Source organism: Agelaius phoeniceus, chromosome 16, assembly GCF_051311805.1.
Source record: "Agelaius phoeniceus isolate bAgePho1 chromosome 16, bAgePho1.hap1, whole genome shotgun sequence".
In the NCBI taxonomy this organism is placed as follows: domain Eukaryota; kingdom Metazoa; phylum Chordata; class Aves; order Passeriformes; family Icteridae; genus Agelaius; species Agelaius phoeniceus.
In genome coordinates, this window is record NC_135280.1 from 13,624,913 (window position 1) to 13,646,815 (window position 21,903).

Genomic DNA, 21,903 nt, shown 5'->3' on the forward strand with positions numbered 1-21,903 from the left:
GTCATACCAAAATTTATTGAAGGATTCTGGTGGCACAGGAGCTCTGGAGGTCTCCTCTCCAACCTCCTGCTCCAAGCAGGTCTGGCTGCAAAGCCACAGCAAGTTGGTCAGTGCCTTGCCCAGCTGAGTTAAAAAATCTCCAGGGATGGAGGTCCCACCACCATCCCAGGCCTGTCTGGTGCATGGCAAGCAGAATTTCCTTGGTTACTACTAGTGGCTTCCTGCATTTATGAGGTCCTTGTAAGGTCCAGAAGCAGCTCAAGGTATGATTTGATCCCCCCTCCCTTACCTCCTCCAGGGTGACCAAAACCACTCTCCCAGTGGCCACTGAATTTTGTCCTTCTCTCTCCAGTACTGGTTGCTTTACTGTTCAGAAAGGGGGAGAGAAAAGTGAAACAAATGTGTTGACTGCAATAAGGCAGTTTTAAATTTTTCTTTCCCTCTGTAGACACACTGAAGAATTCTCCAGCAGTTCAGACCAAAAAAGAAAACCCCAAACCCCAACTCTGGTCATTTTATATACACAAGGAAGAATGCAGGAATTCTGACTTACTCCAAAGTATTTTTGGTTACTGTGTGTCACTACAAATTTGTTAAGAGTAGAACTAACCCACAATCCCACTAAAGACACAATTTCAAGTTTTGATTTAAATAGCTACTGCAGCCCACAAAAGTAGCAAGTCACAGCTCCTGCTGCACTTTCTGAAACACACCAGCAGAGAGAAAACAGGTAAGTAGGAAAAAGCCATGAGCTAGGCAAGTGTGATAAATTTTCAGGAAGCAGGAAGAAATAAATTGGGAGTTTAGCTCTTTTGAAAGTAATTCCTATTTTTTCAGTGAATATTTATATTGGCTCCATGTTCCTATCTTTCCAGTCAAAATTCTGTTTCTCACCACGTGATGATGAATTTTAACATGAGGCCAAAAGGGATTCATATTCCAGCTAAAGCAACATGGATGTGCACGTTGTACACACATGATCTGCCTTCAGTGAGGCTGCCCAGAGAAAGTTTCAGATCATTGCAAGCAGATGTGGTGTCCTCTCAATCAGACCAAAAAGGGAAACCAAGCTCTGATGGGCAGCAACCCACAGCAGGGAAAAGGGATTCCTGTTTGGAAAGAGAGCACAGTTTACATCCCCTATGGAAATTCCCATATTCTGCTATGGGAATGAAACCTGCTTCTGAAGCCAGTTCTTACATGTCCTCTTTGGCCACCCATGACACTGGAGCAGATGGGGAAGCAGCAGATTCAGCAGCACTGGTTAAATTGGCTGCTCCAGTTGTGTCAGGACCTTTGGTTAGGGTAGATATGCCCCAGGGAATTGCTGATTTCAGTAGAATCACCCCAAATTGAACAGTAATGCCAGGAGAGGCTGCCTTAGCTTTGCTTGGCAGAGAAGGTGTCTTGGGTTTAATCTTGGTAACTTAGACAAGGTCATCTGAAAGCTGGTTGCAGAGAGGCTTGGATGGCCCAAGAGTTGGAGTCCAGTCACCATCTTTGCCCAGTTTCAGGAGAAATCTCAGCAGAGATGATTCCTTAGGCACTTGATTGACCTCTGAAGCTGGATAAAATCCACTTACACAGAGATCAGGCTTATCCTGCCAAGAAGCATTCCTGGTTACTTTGGAGGAATTAGTACCTCAAAGAGGGTAAGATCCCTTAGCAAAGGGACTCATTTTTCATTATCAATTACATTTACACTGGGGCTTTCCCAACATGGTTTCTTTTTTTTTTTTTTTTGGTGAGAAAATGATATTTTCTTTCTTCTTTTTTTAATTTATTTTTTACATTTCTAAAGTAAAAGACAGCTTTGCTGTCTGGCAAAGCCACAACACAGACCCATCCTGACTGAAGCAGCGGGTGAGGATGGAGATGTTAAAAATGAGTGAGCACTGCAAAAAGCATTAGTGATTTACATGCAAAAGCAAACTTTACCTATATTGTATTTATGTCCCTAGACCCTTTTTTTTTTCCCTGGGAATATGTGAGTTCCCATCTCTTCAAAAGGAGGAGTTTGTTTTCTGTGGCAGTTCTTGGAACTGGAACATTAAGTCTGATGCCAACTGAAAAATTGATATGCAGAGGGTGCACCCTGCTGCTTTCCAGTTACTTGAATTCTTACCCTGGAGCCCTGGCTGCCTGTGCTTTTCTGGGAAACAAATAATCACATCAAACCTAAGGGATTTGTTTGAAGACAGATTTGAGCATTCAAGAACCCTTTTGTTTAAATGAGGCCTCAGACAGAAACTGGAGATCCTTCATGTTTAAGTTGCTCTTTGAGCAATGGAACAAAGTACAGTTTCCTAGGCTCCTCTGCCCCATTTCCTTTCCCTTCCTTTCCACAATAACCTCTGTCTCCTCTTGCTTTCCTGAGGACCTGGTGATGCTGACAGCTGCCCTGTCCCCAGCCCTCCCACACCATCCACCTCCTGTGTCCCACAGGCTGCATGCCAATGCATGCACTGGCTGGCCAGTTCTGATCACCCAGAACACTTCAAACACTGTAGGGAACTGCTGAGCACATTCTTGTTTCTTTTTGGAAGGAGGGCGTGATTCCAGATCTTCCAAACCCCTATCCCTCAGGTTTTATTACAGAAACTACAGGAACTCAACCTGCAGATTTAAAAGAGAAGGAGATAGACAAGGTGAGTGTGTAAATTTTCTTACCCTAAGAAATAAGGTTAACAGGGAAATGTAGCAGCAATTTAAGTGACAACAACTAAACTTGAAATACAGACCCCAAGAGAAGGGCTCTCTGTCTTCTGCTCTGCCTTGTGAGCTTAGGTGAGCTTCTCTCTTGCAGCATTTTAATTTTTCATTTAACCTAAGAGGACAAGCAGGATGGAGTTACAAATTACTGCAGCTATAATTAACTTGCAGTGTATGCAGAGCTAATCCTTGCATTGGCAGCACGGATACAGGCAGGAAAGCCTTTCTCAGACCAGGTCCTCTGTGCCAACAGTTCTGGTCAATGATTATCCCATGCAAAAAGCCTGTGACATACTCCCCCAGTCACCTGTTTACATCCCAAAGCTTCTCAAGTTCTGCTATTTCAAGCTTAACTCTTGTGACCCTACTCAATGCTATTCAATCCAAGTCTCTTTACCATATCCTGCAAGGCAAACAGCTTCAGGTCAGTTTTAGTAAGCAGTGCTATGTCATGCTTGTGCTCAATGACTCTAAGTATGCCCACGCCCATATGTTTCCTAAATTTGGATGTCTGTGATAGCAAACACCAGGGCCTGGGTGGGCAGTCCTGTTTCACCAAAGAAGAATTTGGGGCATTTCTGCTCTTTGAGCATTCTCTTTCACCTTCTGAGCATTTCCTGGATGAATTCAGATTTACTAGAAGATATCAGCTAAGCAGATGAGCAAACCAATTGTGACTCCTGCAAAATGTTTCTAAGAGGTGGATGAGTCAGACAACAGATCCACAGAGCAGAAGATATCCACCCCCTACAGCAGCAAACTGTCAAAGCTTACAGACAGTATGAAAACAGATCATGTATGGAGTAATATTTCTCCTAAATACTCCACCAGACCCAGTGGTTTGTGGCTCAGGGACTTCCTGAAGCAGAGATGCTGTCTGTCTGTCTGTAACAGCCTAGACAGACTTTTCTTCCTGGTATTTCTTCAATAGGTTCTTGAACCCAAACATTTCAGTACTCAGTGTCTTGTGGAAATAAGCTCCTCAGTCTAAGTGTAAATTGTCCCTTTCTTTTTGATCCTGGCACTTTCTAGTCCACTTTCTTTCCTTTTCAGTCTTTGCCCACTCTCCATGCCAAGTTTTGTAAAGAAACTCTGAGACAGAGGGTGAGCAAGCCCCACTCACTCCTTAACTTCTGGTCTCCTTTGGAAAATGCTCTGATGTTTTATCCCAGGGGAACCAGTAACTATGTGACCAATTTTTATCCCAGTACACTCACACACATAAGCATCATCTTTGAAAGTTCCCTCCCAGCAGCACTTCTGTATTGCAAAAGGTACAGGATTACTCCTGCAAAAACAAATTATCATCAGCAGCTCAACTGCATCCTAATTTGCACAGTTTTTGATCTGTTATGAGTCACTGGAGGAGCTTATCTGAACTGCTGCTGTCTGCTGGCATGCTGACATTGCACAGGATGCAGACAAATGGTGATTCCTCAGTGTATTACCCTGACCTCAGCTTGGCACCCCATTTATGCCTGTTTCTGCTCTTACTGCTCCAGGCCATCCATGTCAAAGGTGAGGTGTTGCTCAGTCCAGAGGGCACAGACACAGAGAAGGTTGTGACCCTCCTCCAGCTCAGGGCCCTGGTTTAAGCACAGCTCTGCACGTCACTGTACTGGTACAGTGGAGAGGAAACTCTTCTGAAGGAGAGGCAAGAATAAGTGGTTAGGGGCAAGGAGCCAGAGGAATTGCTTTAATTGGCTTTTTCCCTGCATCCAGCACATTCTGAGCACTGTCAGCAGAGGGGCAGAGCTGGAGATGGCTAACAGCTCTCAGGCCTGCAATGCTCTGACTGGACAGACATTTACATATTTCTCCACAAATCCCTCCAACACTCTCATGTCTACCCTTTCTCTGTTCCGACTATTTATAAGCATGATTGCATCTTGATCTAGAAAATACTGAATGAATTGTCTTTAACCCCTTCAGAACAGGAAACTAGCATGTTTTAAAAAGCTTGGCTGATTGTTGGTACAGCTCCATCTCACCCTTCCTCACTTCCTGCTGGTTTAACTGAGCCTTTGGTCTCACTCTCTGGCTTCCCATTGCTCCTGTGCAGTTAGGAGAGGCTCCCATGCATAGCTGTCAGTCCCACAGATGTAGGGAGCAGAGCCCAGCAGCCCAGCAGTTTGCCCTGCTCACCTGGGTTTTTAGCTTTTGTTCTTTTTTAATGGTTTGGGTTGGAAGGAACCTTACAGCCCATCCAGTTCCACCTCTGCCATGGGCAGGAACAACTTACACTACCCCAGGCTGCTCCAAGCCCTGTCCAACCTGGCCTTGGACATTTCCAGGGACAGGACAGCCACAGCTTCTCTGGGCAACCTGTGCCAGGGCCTACCACCCTCACAGGGAAGAATTTCTTCCTAGTATCTCACCTATTTGTTTCTCTGCATTGAGCAATCCTGTGAAGCCAACCATTTCTGTCTTGTCAGAGGACAAAAAAGTCTTTTACACAAAGCAAACAAACAAATAAGACTGAGTAGAATCCATTAATAGGTTACTGAATAGGACTTGCTTGCCCTCTCTGGTCCAGAGCTGAGGCTCACAGAAGCTGTGTTGCTTTACTGATTTTTCCCATTGCTTGCAGTGCACATGGAAGAATTCCCTGCATCCTGAGTGCAAAGCAGGTGGACCAGAACCTACCATGGATATCCCCAAATTTAGGAAAATACACACATATCTGCTTACATAACGAATTGAATGGGCTTGGTTTACAGACCTGGACATTTGATCTGTGGCTAAGCTTGGGTGTGGGAGATACCAAAGTAGCTACAAGCACCTCTCCCTCCTAGCACTGGGTTTTGGAGTGCTGCATGTACCTCAGACACTGGTTGGAAATAGCTCTGGATAAGACACACTGGCAGTTGCGGATAAGTAGGAAGCAGCAGCCAAGACTGGATGTCAGGAGAGGCCAGCAGGGGATGTCATAAAAACCCTGTGCTGCTTGGAGTGCTTTCATCCACGGGAATTCTTCAAGAGTTGGCTCATGAAGAGTTGCAGCTGTCCCGTGCTGCTGGCAAGAGCAGCGTGGCCACGTGAAGTGTCCGGGCGATGGCGGCTGGGGAATTCCGCGTCTCTTCCTAACGGGACAGAGGAGGCTTTCAGCAGACACTGCTGAGCTTCATTTGGCACCTTACAAAGAGAAAACTTGAAAATCTGCCCCTACTGCTTTGTCCTGCTTCCATGCTGCTCTGCTGTGCTGGCTGTAAAAGGATGATAAGTCAGGGCTCTGCACAGCCTGGGAGCTGTAGGGAACCACTCTGCAAACAGTTCTTGCTCCAAGAAAAGCCTGGCGCGCTCTGTGCAGCCATTGTGCCACAGAGCCCAGGGTCTCGACCAGCCAGATTTTCTAACCGCAGATTCCAAGTCATTCCTCTCACATTAAAAAGTTTTTGCCCCACAGGGAGGGGAACTTTAATCTTCTCAAACAGATCTGCTTTTACAGGAGGCTATTTTAGGCATTGATTCTGTAACAGTGAAGTTATTGGACAAATGAAGAACATGGCATATGCTGTCGCTTGGAGCAATTTGCATTCCTCAGGTGCTAAAAGCTTTAAATACTTCCTTTGGGCATGAAATAGATCTGCTGCCAAAGAAGCCAGCATCCTGAGAGTGCCTGTCCCACAGACTCCCACAGGGGAAATGTCTGCAGAGCTGAACTAGTCTGACCCCAGGAAATCCTCCCCACAGCTCTTGTTATTGCTCAGTTTCTCCTTTAAGTTTCATAATTCGCTGAAAGATCAGTCTGATGTTTGGTTATCTTCCTTTTCACGCACTTTCCAGGTCTTCCTCTTTTATATTAATACCACATTACAGCTGGGATGTGAACCATGCAAGTCAGGAAGTCCGAGATGCTCTTTCAAAGCCACTCAGTCAACATTGTTAATCATTTTTAAATGATTGTTTTCTTTGCTAATACACAAACGGCTCGCTTCAGACTGGAGCTAAACACATCTGTGCAGCCAGCAGGTAACCTCCCTCCAGGAGTTTCTCACTCTTGTAAGCTTATTTTTATCTATTTTAACTACAACATCATAGAGATCTCTAGTATCAATACCTTTAAGATTTATTCATGTTTCCTTCCCTTTTTGGTTTGTTTTTTACACCATTACAGTAGCAGTGCTATCATGCTTTACAATGATTTAAGGGCTTTTTAGTGCATTCCTGAAGTTACTTTGGGTTCCAAAGTGTATCAGCTGCTTTTTCATGGTCAAAAAGAATGAATATTGTGTAACAGACTCTGTGTTTGCTCCACTCATGGTTTGTTTGGGTATTTTTTTACACCTTCTTATTAAACTGGAATAGTAACATTTGGAAATTCTGGGCTCTGTTCATGGTTTCCAGGAATGTCAGAGTTTTTCCTCTGGCCTGCTCACATTTGAGCATGACTCCATGCTTAAATTAACTGGTTCCTATTTCTGCCTTCATAAGAACCTTTAGCTACTCATACTCCTGGCTGCACATCCAAAGCTGTCAATGTCCCCTAAAATTATAGTCAGCAATTTATCCTTCTTTCCAAATTCACAAAAGGGGTAGACAGTAAATACCTATTCTCTGCATCACTGGATCCTAGCTGGTGCTATCCTGGTATGAGTATTTTATTACAAAAATGGGAATAAATCCACTTGAATTCATCAGACTTTTTCTCATACCCTTTCTGCAAACACTTGTTTATGAATCAATGGCCCGAGCTTCATGTCCTCAGAATGTTGTGAGGAAAAATCGTATTTTGCCCCCATTTTTACCATATGCTCCATCTGGATAAAAGCTGAAGCCAAGAATTTTTTCTGCAGGCCAGATACTTGTTATTTGGGGAACTGAGGGAGTAATTAATGTAGCTTTCTGTAAAGCCAGCTTGTGACCATGCATGTTCATCAGAATGCATGCTCATGCCTTTTTGGAGTAGAACCACTAAATCATTTGGGTTGGAAGGAACCTTAAAGATCATTCAGTTCCACCCCCTGAATGGGCAGGGACACCCCCTGTTATTCCAGGTCCTGTCCAACCTGGCCTTGGACACTTCCAGGGATGGGGCAGCCACAGCTACTCTGGGTACCCTGTACCACGGCCTCTTCACCCTCACAGGGAAGAATTCCTTCCCAATATCCCCTCAGTCAGATTGAAGCCGCTCCCCCTTCTCCTATCACTCCAGGCCCTTATCCAAAGTCTCTCTCCAGCTCTCTTGAAGGCCCTTTAGCCACTGGAAGGGGCTCTGAGGTCTCCACATGCCTTCTCTAACCCAGGCCGAACACTCTCAACTCTCAGCCTTCGTATTGATGAACTAACGATTAACATGAAAAACCGAGGAGTGGATGCTGAAACCAGCGAGAGTTCAAATGCTGTTTTACAGAGGGTCTGTGCCCCAGAAAGCAACACCCACGAGGAGACAGCCCTGAGGAAGAAGAACCCGGAGCCGGCTCTTCCCCCTCACGGCCGCGCCTCTGCGCCCGCCCCGCCCCGGCCCGCCCCTCACGGCAGCTGCGGGGCTTCCGCGGGGCCGCGGCAGGGGCTGCGCGCGCCCCGCCCGCGGCGGGAACGGCCCCGGCAGGTGCGTGAGGGGGAGCCCGGGAACGGCCGGGGAATGGCCACGAATCGCCGGTGAACGGCCGGGGAATGGCCGGGGAATGGCCACGAATCGCCGGTGAACGGCCGGGGCGGGCGGAGGAGGGAGCTTGGGTTCCCGGGGTTCGGCCGCGGCCACGGCAGCTCCCGAACAGGCCCGGCCGGCCTTGCCCGGCACTGCTGGGCGCGCCTCCCGCTGCAGCCCCGGATTCCGCTCCAAATCACGAATGTACTCAACCAATATGTAATTCTGCTGAGAAGGCTTTTTTTATTTTTATTTTTTTGGTTTTTCGTCATTGCTCGTTGTTGTCTCCTTTATTCTTTACAGAAGGATGAGTTAGGTTTCATCCCAAAAAAGCTCAAGATGCTCGGTAGGGAGTATGAGCAAGGACTTGAATTGCAGGGAAATAAGATCCCCAGCACTTAGTAAGGTGAATAAAAGCATCCTTTTTGGCTTATTTTTGCAGTATTAGGGTTGCACGTGCTGTCAGAATCTGTCTGTGGAGAAATTGACTATATTTATGGTTATATTAGCTCATGCCTGCACTCATTTTTCAGTGTGGTTTTCTTTTTTTTTCTTGCTTCTGACACTGTTTTCCAGAAAACTATACATTATTATCTTATTTCTGGTTACTAATAGAGTAGACTAGACAGGAAAGGCAGAGAGACATCATTCATGCTGAGAACTCATTGAAGGATCTGCCTTAAAATGTCTGTTTAAGAGGTTATGGAACAAAAAAGACAGGAATAACTGGCAGGAATAAGTTGCTAAACTGGCAGAAACAGGCAGGAATAAACTACCAAACCAGATGCAGCCCCCTAGGACAGTGTTGCTAGTGATGGTTTCAGCAGCAAATGTGTCACTAATTTTTAAAGAGGGTTCCAGGGGAAATCCAAGCACTGCAGACCTGGAAGTTTGACCACCACCAAGTGAATTAATAGCACGTGTAGCAAAGTAGGATTATTGGAGAGCTGCATAAGTATCATGGGGGGAAAATCAATGTGGCTTCAAAGTCATGCCTTAAAAGAATGCTGGAATTTTCTTAGACCCAGGTCTAAGTAAGCATGTTGAGTTCTGGCTCCCAGTCTGTAGTCAGATTTCAGGAAGGTTTTAAACAGGAGCCCTTTACCTGGACATAATAAGGGAGTTCCCCTGTCACAAATACACAGCTGTTGCAAAGATAGCAAAGAGGATGTGACTAAATGGGCAGCTCTCCTGATGGCTGGAGGTCACCATTGGGGTGCTGTGGGGATGGTTTGTAGATGACATGGAAAATCAGTGTTTCCAGCTGGCTTTGCCTTATTGAAGGTGGTAAAGAGGGCTGAGGGTGGTCAAGTGCAGGTGTAAACTGATTTATATGGGTGGGGAGCAGTGCAAATTCCCCACACAAAATGAGGGAGTTTTTGGAGCAGTATTAACTGATTCTGTGATCTTTTCTTTCTTGGTCAAATCTCCCTTTGGCTAGTGTTACAGGGGTTCAGGGAAGACTTTGCCTGGATCAGAAGGGTCCAGTCCAGAGACATGGAGGATGTGTGGAGGAGCCCTGAGTGTTTATTCTGTTCTTCCCCAGGCTCCTGCTCTTGACCTGGGCTGGAGAGCAGGATGCAGGGAGAGGTGTCCTTTGGTCTGACCTAGCATCTGTTCCCACTGCAAATATGTACAACTGGGAATTGCTGTGAGGAATTCTCCAGAACTGGCAGTGTTTTATGTACTCTTCATTATTCTGGCAGAAAAATTGATGTACCTGAGGAGGGTTGTGCAGGTATCTGGACCTGGGAGCCAAAAGTACAAATGCCAATTTCCAGTGGGATATATATATGTATTTTTCCCTCCTTCTTTTCATGAAAACTCATTAAACACCTAAGGAAATGCCTGCAAATGCAGTCTTGTTAGAAGGATTGAAGAATCCTGTGTAGACTCTCTTGTGCCTTGAGTACAGTGGGTATCTGCTGCTGAGCTGGGTTCTGCACAGATTTGCAGTGTCTCTCCAATTCTGCCTTGCAGGCTTCTGAACCACTTGCCTGAGATGAGCCCAGCAGCCCTGAACACTCCAGGCACTTGTGCTGATTCTGCTCTTGATCCTCTTTTTCTGACTTCCATACCCCTTTTTTTTTTTTTTGTTATGTTTTTACCAGATGTGTTTAACAGCTTGTAGTTCATTTGGTTACAACAGGATTAGTAAAAAGTGATTAAACCCATGGCTCATTATTTGAGGCCCAGGAGTAGGATTTGTTTATTATCCAAGCAGGAAAATCTAGATAGAAATGAAGAGCTGCAGAATTTGTGTGTGGGTTTACAGAAGAGGTTGAGCCTCTTGCTTTCCAAATGCACAGGGCTTGGATCCATGGTATGTGTTGCATTCTACAGTGTCATTTTTCTTGGGCAAGAAGAGATTTGTATTTGCAAGCAACATCCTTTCCAGACAGTGTAGATAGGCTTTGAGACACAGAGCTTTGTGTTTCAGATCTTGCTATGAGCAAGCAGGGACACAGAGCACATTAGGAATGTGGGGGTTTTTTTCTGGGTTTTTTCTGGGTTTCTCAGCTGCTGTTGCAGCCCCTCACTGTGCACTGTGTTTCTGTCCTGACCCATTTCTCCTGGCTACAAGGCAATTTCCTGCTGCTGTTTCCATTGGAGATGCTGAGATGTGTCGAGGATCAGCCCAGAGCAGTGAAGTTGCAGTGCCCTGAGGCTGCTGTACCGTGTCAGTGAGAGCAGCTTTGGGAATGATTTAATTGGAAGTGCAGCAGGTGCCAGGCAGCTCAGATCCTGTTTCTGATGTCACATTCCATAAGAGCACAAATTACCAGAGGAGTTGATGCTCCACTCAAGTCAGCCATGTTTGCAGCAGGTCTTTCTGTGTGGCTGATGAGCTGGAAGCTCCAGTTAATACTGTCAGGGAAATCTGGAGCTATTGTCCTCAGTGGGAAGTGTGCCTTGAGTGTTCCAGAGGCTCAGGCTGAAATGGTGAGGGCTCCTCTGCCCCTTCCTTCCTGCAGCTCTTTCTCCTGACAGGACTCACTTGCCCAGGCCACCAGGCAGTTCTGTCTGAGGCAGGCTGGTGAGTTCTGACAAAAAAATGCTAAAAGCCACAGTTCAGAGCAGAGTACCCAGCATGCAGCTGTGGCAAGTCTCTGACACCACTGAATTATTGTAATAAAGAATTAGATGTTCAGAAAAAAATGAAACCATCCTACCTCTCTGCCAGTCATGCCAATGTGATTTGATTTTTTTTTCCTACCTATTTTTATATGTTTGTGTCTGGATTCTTCTGAAGTGAAACATAACACTGTTGGGGAATTGGCACTGGTGATTCAGATTGTAGCAATGCTGAATTTCACTGTAGTGAAAATAAACTGTTGCTGGTGGAACTTCATTGTGAGAATCATCAGACCAAGATAAAGATTGCTTTTAATATTGAAAGTTTTTGTAGTAATTTTTAAATGCTGATGATCTGGTGGAAAATGAGTGGCAACAGTTAATTACTTATGTATATACTTGCTTGCAGGTTCAGCTACAGGATTCTATCTCCATTTCTAAGGCTGTATGATACTGGACCCTTACATCTACATGGGGTCCAATTTAGAATTGGTGTCTTTGCATTCTCTTGTAAAAGTCCTTTTTTTGAGGCTGACACTTGCCAAATTTAGTGCCAATGGGGGCATTTTAAAAGTTTGGTTTCAGCTTTCTGTGTATTCAGTGTAGGAAAAGTTTATTCCCCACTGACTAACAAAGGCTTAAGAGCATCTCCAGCACTGCCCATCTGGGAGATGGGCTTTTTCTGGACCAAGAGAAAACTGCAAATTATTCTGGAGTTTGATCTAATGGTGCACTCTTGGTAGCAGATCTCCAGAATCTCTTGGGCTGTTTCAAAGCACTTTATCCAGTGAATAAATGCTTGTACCTGTTCAGCAGGTGTAAGGACTGCAGCACTGAAAGGGAAACACCAGCTTTGTGGAGCTCACATGGAAAGTGGTGCCAGAGCAGGAGAACAATTGCACAGTTGTGCTGTAGCTGCCTCAGTCCATGCTGTTGGCTGGAGCAGTAGGTTGAATCTTTCTGGTAAGTTGAATCATTCTGGGGAGATTCTTACACAAGCACTTGTACAGCATGATAAATAAGTTTGTGACTGTGAATAGGGCATCTCTAAATTTCCTGTGGAGGTTTAGATTCTGATCCAGTTACATTACCTTTGAAAATGATTGATACACAGCTTCTGTGGGCTTTCTGAGGCAGCACAATTTTTGAAGTGCTTGTTTTCTGTTTTTTCTGTCTGCTTAAAAGATTTTGTTAGCTTTGGGTAAAAAGTACAAAGTACTGGTTCATCTTTGCTTTTACTTTCTGAATTTTCTAACTTAACAGCAAACTTATTTCCAATGCTTAGTGGAGCAGAGTTGCTTTTATCTGCAGTCCTTAAAAGATAAATACTCAAACTGCTGGTTTCTGTTTGCTCATCAGGAGAGCCCAGTATTTGCCCAGCCTGGTGCAAACACAGCTAAATCTGTTACCTGCTGCTGCAGTTTGCACAGGTTGTCCATGTAGTCATATCTTTCAGATTCATTGTTCTGCAGGGATGTGTAAAAACAGAACTTTGTGGAAATGAGTTGCTTTTAAATAAGCTTTATAATCCTAATGATGCTTATATCCATTTTCTAGAACTATGCCAAGAAAAAGAAAGCTGTTGTCTCAATTAAGTGCTCTTCAGAACACCAGCAGCTTCCCTCAGATCAATGCTGTGGAGCAGCTGAACGCTACACCTGGAGCAGATCCTTCTCCAAAAAGCAGCAAATATTTTGTGATAGAGAAAAAAAATTCTCCTCAGCTGCAAGAAGATTTTTTCAACCAGCCCTGTGTTAGTCTGGCCAAGTCCTTTCTGGGACAGGTAAGGCATGAGCACTGGGATTCTTGCACTGGATTATGTGCTAGCTGATAACTTAGTGTGAAAGCATGAAATTCTTTTTTGCCATTTGACTCCTAGGCTTGGCTATTTTAGGAATACAGCTCTCATTCCTTCTCTTGCTAAGTGCAGTGGAATTTAAAGACCAGTAGCTGAATCTATTCTTGATGAAGTCAGAGGAGTAATTTTTCAGATTTAGTCTGTCACATTTTTAATTGGGGTTTTTTTGGTGGAGTTTTCCTTCCTTTTTTCTGTTTGCTAAAATGTGCTTAGCTACTTGTGGTTTGAAGGCTGTTTCAGGCCCATTATCTTCCTTTCAGCAATTGCTTTACTTGTTTTTGTTTCTTGCTTAGCCCAGTGGAAAGCAATGCTCACAGTCAGCAACATCTTCTTTGCCTCCATTTTACTGTCCTGTTATGCTAAGGATTGCACAGTCCCACAGTTAGGCTCTTTTCATGCCAAATATTGCAATTCCTGTCTTTTGTTTCTGAGTTTCCAAGTCATCACCTGTTCATGCAAGGACTTCTCCCTTAGCCCGTTGCATAAACTTTGAGGAGTCTTTGGCCCTTGCTGAAAGCCTTTGGAAATCAGAGTGGTGGAGATTGACTCTCCTGCTTAGTGAGTCCTTCAGAAACTCTCTGGTTCCAGGGGAGGGAGTTCCCTTAGTGTTTTCCCTATAAAAAGTTCCAGTCCTGGACCTGCTAAACTCAACTGCAGAATGTGTGTTCAGTTTCACTGCTATGCTCTTATCTTCTCTTTATACCTTTATTGTCTGCAGGGTGAGCAGACTCTGGGTTCTCATGGCTTTAGATAACTTCAGGAATTTGTTCCACAAACTGTTGGTTTTGGCCTGTTTTGCTGCATCCAGCCTTTTTTTTATTTTCTAAGGATATCTTGCTTGTAAGTGCTCTTTGCTCTGCCTTTTAGCCCTGCTGGGTTTCTTTCTGGCGTGCCTTCACCTCTCTGTGATACTCCACATGTGTTGCTATCTTTGCAGACATCCTGCTAGAGGCTTGCCTTTCAGGCCTTAACCTTTGGCTGCCTCTAAAGTTCTTCCCAACAAGCTCCCTCACTTTACATAGTTTCCTCTTTGTGCTGGTGGGCAGGACTCTGGTAGATTATTTTTGGACTTTAATGCTTGTGAAAAGACCCTGAACTTTATCCTTCACAGTCATGATACTGGGTTGTTTTTCAGGAATAAGTCTTTGGAAAAGACTTTGTGTTTTGCTCCAGATCTGAGAACTGAGTCTTTTCTCATGAGGTTCCTGATTCCTTGCTCTGCATAAAGTTTGATGGTGTCTAAGCAAACATTGCACATGTCCTGCTCTATCTGAGGATGCCTGAAGTCTCCCATTACTGATACATTTTTGTTGTCTTAATGGCTCCATCACCCTCATGCATTCAGTTACTTTGGGCAGATGATTTTTGAGTCCTAATTCTGTATTTTTCCTATTTAGGCCTAGTATTCCAAACTACGTGATTTCTATCCTAATTTTACATTTTCTTTAAAGTATAACCTCCAGTTTCCCAGCCTATGACCCAGCCTATTCTCTTATAAATGACCTCCAGTTTCCCAGCCTATGACCTCCAGTTTCCCAGCCTATGACCCAGCCTATTCTCTTATAAAGGTAATTTAGTTTTTCCTTCATTATCTTCATTCTACCAAATTTTGGAGGCATCTGGTATATTAATCTTGCTTATCATCATGATACCTGAGTTCTTGGAACCAAAAAAGGTCAATGCAATGAATGGCCTTTCAGAGGGAACTGCCATAACATCAACATAACATCCTCAGTGAGAAAAATAATCTTTATGAAATGGCTCATTGTGAGAATGTGTTCAGAATTATCACCATTTTTAAACTTTTTTATTCCACAGAACATTTGGTGTGTCTGAAGACAGGGAAATGCCTGGATGCTTTCAAACCCATAACCTAACCATTGATTTCATCATACTGAGGAAGAAGTGCAGCCACATGGATCTGGTTTTGGGGTGTTCCCAGGCACTTGCTGAACACCAATGCTTTTTTTTTCCATAAAAAATAATAAACATATTATTTTCAACAATTTGACAAGTGCTGTAGGGAAACTGTGGTATACTGGAGCTGCAGCTTTGGAAACCAACTCCTGGAGCTTCCATTATGGATCAGATCAATATCTGCATTAGCAATCCAGCACAAACATCTGTTAGGAATTAAGCTTTGTTTTCTGAAGGTCATTTTTGAACAGCTGCATAATTAAAGTGTTATAATTAAACTGATTGCTGGTGCCCAAACAAGACTGTGCTGCAGTATTTCATACACGTTAAGTAAAGCACAAAGTTTAGAAATCAGGTCAAACCACAAATTCCTTTGTACAAAGTTTAGTGGTTGTTTTATTTTCAAAGAGAATCTTTTGACTGTCATGTTTTGTTTCCCCTGCATCTGCTTTGTTTTATTTAAGGAGGTACCAGCAGCAAGAACACACTGTAATAACAAAGATCTGTTGTTGTCTGCCTGAAGCCAATTCCCATCTCTCCTGCACTGCCCTTCTCTGTGGTGCAGAAAATACTGAAATGGCATTGATGCCCTCTCTAGAGCTGATTATCTCTGTGATTTGGGACTGGGACTTGTTTGAAACATCTCTAGGGAGGGAAACTGTCTAATCATGGCAGTTGTTTAATTGTGCCACTGTCATATTTCTTCTGATCTAAGGAATATACAGTCATGATGCTTCAAGGTTGATATCAGCAGTGATTTTTGCCTTAAACCTGATGGATTGGAGTTACAGAAAATAACCACAAAAGCACCTCCATGGGTATATGTAGGATCATAAATTGGTTCTGTTTCATACTGCCTCATCTAGACACTCCAGGCATTTTGTGGGGTGAGAGACAGGTGGGAACTCCTTGTACTGGGCTCTGGAAGCTGAAAAAGTTGGAGTTAGCTTATAGCCTGCTCACTGGAGAGGATTTACTACCATCAGGTCCTTTCTTTCCAACTTCTCTGTTTCCACAGCTCTTGCTGTGGTTATTTTGTACTGAGGGCTGGTAACTGATGCACTCTGACCTCTCTTTCAGATTTTAGTTCGCAAACTTCCTGATGGCAGAGAGCTCTGGGGCAGGATTGTTGAAACAGAAGCTTATCTGGGTGGGGAAGATGAAGCTTCCCACTCGAAAGGTGGGAGGCAAACCCAACGGAACGCGGCGATGTTCATGAAACCAGGAACTCTGTACGTGTACCAGATCTATGGCATTTATTTCTGCATGAATGTTTCCAGCCAAGGTAAGCTGAGGCTGAAAGAGATGGAATGCCAGCAGGATGGGGCTGACATTTCAAGCTACAGGGGTGCTGCAGGTCACTTGTGAGCTCTCTGTGGGCTCTCTGATTTGCTGTCACCATCCTCCCTTGGGACCTGGCCTTTGCCACTGTGACCAGAGTGTACCTGTGGACAGCACAGCAGGCAGGGCCCATCTCCAGCTGCCCCATTTGTCCCAGCTGGGAGCTGTGGGAGTTGTTCAGGCACACAAAGATTGAGAAATGAGGGGAAATCTGCATAGGATGGAGCTTTCAGTTTCGATGACCTGGGCTGCTCCCTCAGTCATATGATACAGTGAACCTTGTTCCTCAAAAGTGGTGATGTAGAGAAAAATCCAGAGTCATTAATGATAGCCTAAATCTTGGTGTCTGTTGCCATGGCAGGAAACTCCTCTGTCTCCTGCCTTTATCTTCAGAGGCTGAATGAAGTGTTGGGGAAAACAAAAAGTCTGAGAAACAAAAGTGTTGGGGAAAACAAAAAGTCTGAGATGTCCTAAGCTTAAGCAAGGAGTCAGTGGCAGCATTTTAGCTGTCTAGCTGTATCTAAAAGCCAAAAAACCCACCCAAATCAAAATACCCAGACTGTTACAGAATCTTCAGTCTTCTATTATTCTCAAGAAAAAATAATCAAGCTCTAATTAAATTATTCTGTAATTGACTGAAACTGTCCTTCACATTTCAAGACTCTTAAGAAGCATTACTGAAAACTTGCTTCTTTTTTTCTGTCCTGTAAGAATGACAGTATTTGCCTTGCAATCAATCTCTTGTTTAATTAGACACCTTGAAATGGCAGCAAGTGTTTCCTAGGAAAAATCTCAAACCCAATTTATTTCTTTTTCACTATTTCAATGCTAAAGGTTAAAAAGCTTGTGTATTCCTAAGTGGAAAGCAGATGTAACTGTGACCATGAATGCTCAGGTTTGGCCTTTGGACAGAAGCCAAGCAGAAAAATGGTGCCACGTTAATGTGTGGGGGAAGAGCCTGACTTTGCAGCTGAGGGTCTGAGTCTGGTGGATGAACACATGTGAACTTCATTACAGTGGCTCTGCCACATCTGTTCAGATTATGAAAGCACATGGTTCATTTGTCAGGATGGGATTCTCGGTGATTAAAATATTAAGAGTCATACTTTTTATTAAAAAAAAATGTTTAGCCTTTGAATTCTAGAAAGATTTCTTTGAAATACACACTTTGGGAAATTTTTCCTTATATATCTGGTTTTAGCTTTGTAGCAAAGCAGTTAAAGGGCTCCCTGAGGTGATAGAATTCATTGCATTTTTTGTTACAAACTCCCTCCCCATGCTGTCCCACAGGAGTGACACCAGGCAGAGCTGTCCCTGCCAGCTCTGTCAGAGCCCTGCAGTCAGTGCCATGGCTGTGCACGTTGTGCACCCCTGATGCAGCCACACAAACTGGAGCTGCCCCTTCTGTATTTGCCCAGTGCAGAAGTGTTGAAAGAGAGAATCTGGGGAGGAATCACACATGAGATGTTTTTCTCCAGTTATTTATTGTGCTGTGGTTTAGTCTGAGGGAAGGATTGAGGGAGTCATTTTCACATCTTCACAGAGCATTTCATTCTCTGGGTATGGGATTTTCAAAACTTTGTTTCGACTCTGGCTGTGAAAAAATACAAAGAAACCCTGGCAAAAAAAAACCAAACCAACCAAAAACCATCTCTTGTGGCATAGCTTGGTCCTTCTGAAGACAAACAGCTCCAAGAGACAAGTGTATCCTCTGAAGCAGTGGAGCTGTGACTCTTTAGGGATCACTTGTTTTCATACACAACCTCAGAGCCTCTGACTCCAGGTGGAATAAACCTTCTCTGTTTATTGGTTTATGCTGAGGTTCAGGCTCCAGTATCATTCAGGGATGGGAAGATTGTGTCACCCACAGCCCTGGGTTCATAAAACCATAATGAGATGGGGGGGATCCAGTATTCTTTGTCAGTGAGGAAGGGGAAATCTTCATGCACATCAATGACATAAAGCTTCATTGTGGGGAATTTTACTGTGAGAGGTCCTCCCATCACTGAAATACTGCAACTGCCTGAAGCCACAGCAGGCATCACTACATTTGGAGAAATCATGGGTGGCAGAGGAGAAGAGCTTATAGAAAACATATAGCCAGAGTCCTTTACTGTGCATGAATCCTGCAGTATATCCTGAGCAGCACAATAATCTCAGTGCTAGGAGCTTTCCCTAGAGTCCAGAGACATGTGGGGCTTCCCTTGCCTCAGGAAGAGGATAAATGCCAGTCATGCCTCTCTTTGACTTAGCTGTGATCTGTTTCTCTGGAATTTGCCAAGGTCTGTATTTTGCTGCCAGATCTGAAAGAACAGCTTGTAAAATCAAGAGCCTGGTGATGCTCAGCCCAGGGTCACACTGCAGGGACTTCTCCCTAACTTTCAGCTCCTAGACTAGGATTTTGGAGGAAGTATTGGGGAGCACTGAGGTGGGTGAGTGAATGGAGGAGAAAATTCTCTCCAGTGGCCAAGAGCTGTTTCCAAACCTGGGAGCTGGAGCTGGAAGCTGCACTGTGGGGGTGTGGGACTCCACTGTCATGTTATGAATTCTAGCTGCTCAGGGAGAGAATTGGCCTCTGCAGTGTTGTTAGATCCCAGCTTTTAGCCCTGAATGCTGCTCATTATATGGAGTGACTCTTAGCAGGAGAGATGAATACTCAGCATCCCCAGCTGGCCCTGCTGCTGCTGCTGTGTGCACATTGGGCAGATGCTGAACTCGGGTGACCCTTGAGAATGAACTGCTGCAGGCTGGGAGGGGGAAGAAGCCAAGCTGAAGCACTCTACAGTTGACTCAGCCACTTTTTGGGAATTGAAATTAAATTTCTAATGTGGAGGTCTGCTCAGGAGGAACCAGAGGCATGAGGGGAAGAAGGCTCATCATGGTAACCCTGCACTCGTGTCCTGCCTGCTGTCTCCACCTCTTCCCAAGGCTGTTCTCTGGGCAGAGTGGGGTGTGTGTTGCACACAGCTAGAAAGAACCTGGAAACTTCCAGCTGGAAATGCAGAAAGAGCAGCCAGAGACAGAAATTGCCAGTACCCCCTGGCTGGGCTGTGCTGCTCAGGGAGCACCTGCAGATTTCCAAGTGTTCATCTCTCTTCATGTGAACTCCCAAGGACTCGGTTCAATTCTAGTGTGACCACAGTTTCCATTTGCAGTTGAGATGGGTGAAAGCAAGCAGTGTAATGAGAGATTGCTCAGAATCCTGCAAGTTGTTCCTGGCAAGGGAGGCAGCAACATGATGGGAAGGATGTTTCTTTGTGCATTGATAAAAAGCAGAATTAGGACATGGAACATGTTCTTAAAAATCTGAAATGACCTTTGAGCTCTAAATCACTGTTAGGCCAGGGAAGCAGCTTTTGGCTGCCAGATTAGCATCAATCCCCCTCCTTGGAGAAGGGAGTGCCTGGGAACAGATTGCTGACAGCTGTTGGAATCCAGGCTGTTGACTTCACCGAGCTGCAGTCAGGGGTTCTGAGATGGTTCAGGGCAGCAGGCACACCTCAGAGAGCCAGGAACCAGGCCCTCACTGGCAGCCCAGAGGGGTAATGTAGTTTGGGATTTGTACAAAAAATGAGAGGGATTCTATTTTGGGAAATCACATGTCCTTAGGGATCTGCCAGTGCCTACACAAAAAGCCTTTGCCAGGCATGAGTGTGGCTCCAGATGTTTGAGGCTGGAGAGGGAGAGGGGACTCTGGGGAGCAGCACTGTGCAGATGCTGGTGGGAGGAAAGCTGTGGGTGGCCAGCACAGGGGGAGCTGTGTGGGGCTGCACACAGGCCCTGTGCCAGTGCTCTCCTCACCCACCAGGGACAGGAGGAGACCTGGGCCCCTGCTGGCCACCAGGGAAACGTTTCTGTCCCACTTGGGCTGGAGATCCTTGTCTGACAGGGAATGTCTGCTCAGAGCTGCATCTTTGCTTTGCTGTCACCTGGCTGCAATAGCTGGGAGGGCAGGGGACCTAAGGCTTCTGACAGGGTGGCAAATCACATTTGAGAAAAGAATTTGTCAGTTTTGTTCAGTTTTTGTCATAGAAAGGTCTCTTCTGCTAAGTGCTGCTCCCAGGGCTGTGCATCCCACAGCCCTGTCCTGCCCCAGATTCCTGCCCTGGGAGATCTTCTGTGGCACATGTGTCCAGATCCCACTCTGCTGGAGCTGTGCAGTGACCCAAGGCCGTGCTCATCCCAGCTCTTACACCTCCAGAGGGACTTTGGATTGGTACCAGCCCTGGCTGCCTCAGCAGTGACTGCTCCAGTGCCTGCAGCTCCTTCCCAGGCTTCTCTTCAAGCTGTCTCTTTCTCTGGCAGCATCCAGACTCATTCCTCCTTGCCTTTGTTAGCTGGAGTTCTTGTAATCAGAGTTTATTAGAAATCCACTGGCTTTGGGAGCAGAGCTTTGGATACCTCTGCCAAAACTGAACCAGATGTATATTTATTCCTGAACATCATGCTGACATAAGAAAAAGTTCTTGCCCTCTGGCAAGCCTTGGAGCAGCAGCCAGACTTAGTTAGCAACATCAGGTGGAGCTGGGAAGAGCAAGTCAGCCCTGCAGAATGAAGGGCACAGAGCTACAGGACACTGGAGATTTGGAGGAGGAAGGGAGTGCCCCTGGAGCAAAGGACAGGCCCATGGTTGGGTGCACCAGGCCATTCCCTCTTCCATCAGGCTGAGCCACTGGCTCAGAGCTGAAGTGCTGCTGGCAGTGGGCTGAAGGGTGAGACATTGCCAGCAAACAGCCCCATACTAACCCCAGCTCTTGTTGTGCACAGGAGAAGGGGCTGCAGTGCTGCTGCGTTCCCTGGAGCCTCTGCAGGGCCTGGATGCCATGAGGGAGCTGCGCAGCGCCTCCAGGAAAGCACCCAGCAGGCTGCTCAAGGACTGGCAGCTCTGCAATGGGCCCTCCAAGCTCTGCCAGGCCTTTGGCATCGACAAGGCTTTTGACCAAAGGGACCTGACTCAGGATGCTGCCATCTGGATGGTGCCAGGACAGGACCCGCCGGGGGAGCAGGACGTGGTGGCCACCACCAGGATTGGCATTGGCAACAGGGGAGAGTGGGCACAGAAACCACTCAGGTTTTATTTACGAGGAAACAGATTTGTGAGTGTTGTAGACAAGAAAGTAGAGAGAGAGATGGCAGCAAAGGGACATTCCCCTGGCAGCTGACGAGTCTTGCAAGTGACCAGGGACCAGGACATGAGCTGTGCTCTGTACAGTGGCCTCAAGCTGCATCATGGCAGATAGAGGGGCCTGGGGGGTTTTTAACAATAAATGTATTTTGTCACAATGAATGGGGCAAGGTGGAGCTTTATTTGCAGGAGACTGGCGTGGGCCTCCCAGCCAGAACTGAGGCTGGTTTTGGACACTTTGGACACTGAAGGCCAATTTCTCCCTTGCCAACGGATCCAGGCTTA

The 21,903-nt window shown here is 45.5% G+C and overlaps 1 protein-coding gene across 6 annotated transcripts; it reads left to right on the forward strand.

Annotated features, from left to right (window-relative positions):
- The first annotated feature begins 2,545 nt into the window (after positions 1-2,545).
- MPG (N-methylpurine DNA glycosylase) lies at positions 2,546-21,780 on the forward strand. Of its 6 annotated transcripts, none has more exons than XM_077187066.1 (6): positions 8,242-8,263; positions 8,606-8,708; positions 12,191-12,340; positions 12,935-13,160; positions 16,233-16,437; positions 21,261-21,780. In XM_077187066.1, exons 4-6 carry the CDS (start codon positions 12,939-12,941, stop codon positions 21,653-21,655), a joined length of 822 nt encoding a protein of 273 aa, XP_077043181.1. In that variant the 5' UTR covers positions 8,242-8,263; positions 8,606-8,708; positions 12,191-12,340; positions 12,935-12,938; the 3' UTR covers positions 21,656-21,780. The 6 variants fall into 6 exon arrangements, with proteins under 6 accessions (XP_077043183.1, XP_077043180.1, XP_054499731.1 ...); XM_077187067.1 differs by having other exon boundaries at positions 8,248-8,263; positions 12,194-12,340; XM_077187068.1 differs by lacking the exons at positions 8,242-8,263; positions 8,606-8,708 and adding an exon at positions 2,546-2,648 and having other exon boundaries at positions 12,194-12,340.
- The last annotated feature ends 123 nt before the right edge of the window (positions 21,781-21,903 follow it).

Bases quoted from the DNA above. Each gene is read 5' to 3' on its own strand.
- MPG (XM_077187068.1), top strand. From the start codon at position 12,939: ATGCCAAGAAAAAGAAAGCTGTTGTCTCAATTAAGTGCTCTTCAGAAC. The intron at 13,161-16,232 runs GTAAGGCATGAG...CCTCTCTTTCAG, and splicing joins CCAAGTCCTTTCTGGGACAG to ATTTTAGTTCGCAAACTTCC. The intron at 16,438-21,260 runs GTAAGCTGAGGC...TGTTGTGCACAG, and splicing joins CATGAATGTTTCCAGCCAAG to GAGAAGGGGCTGCAGTGCTG.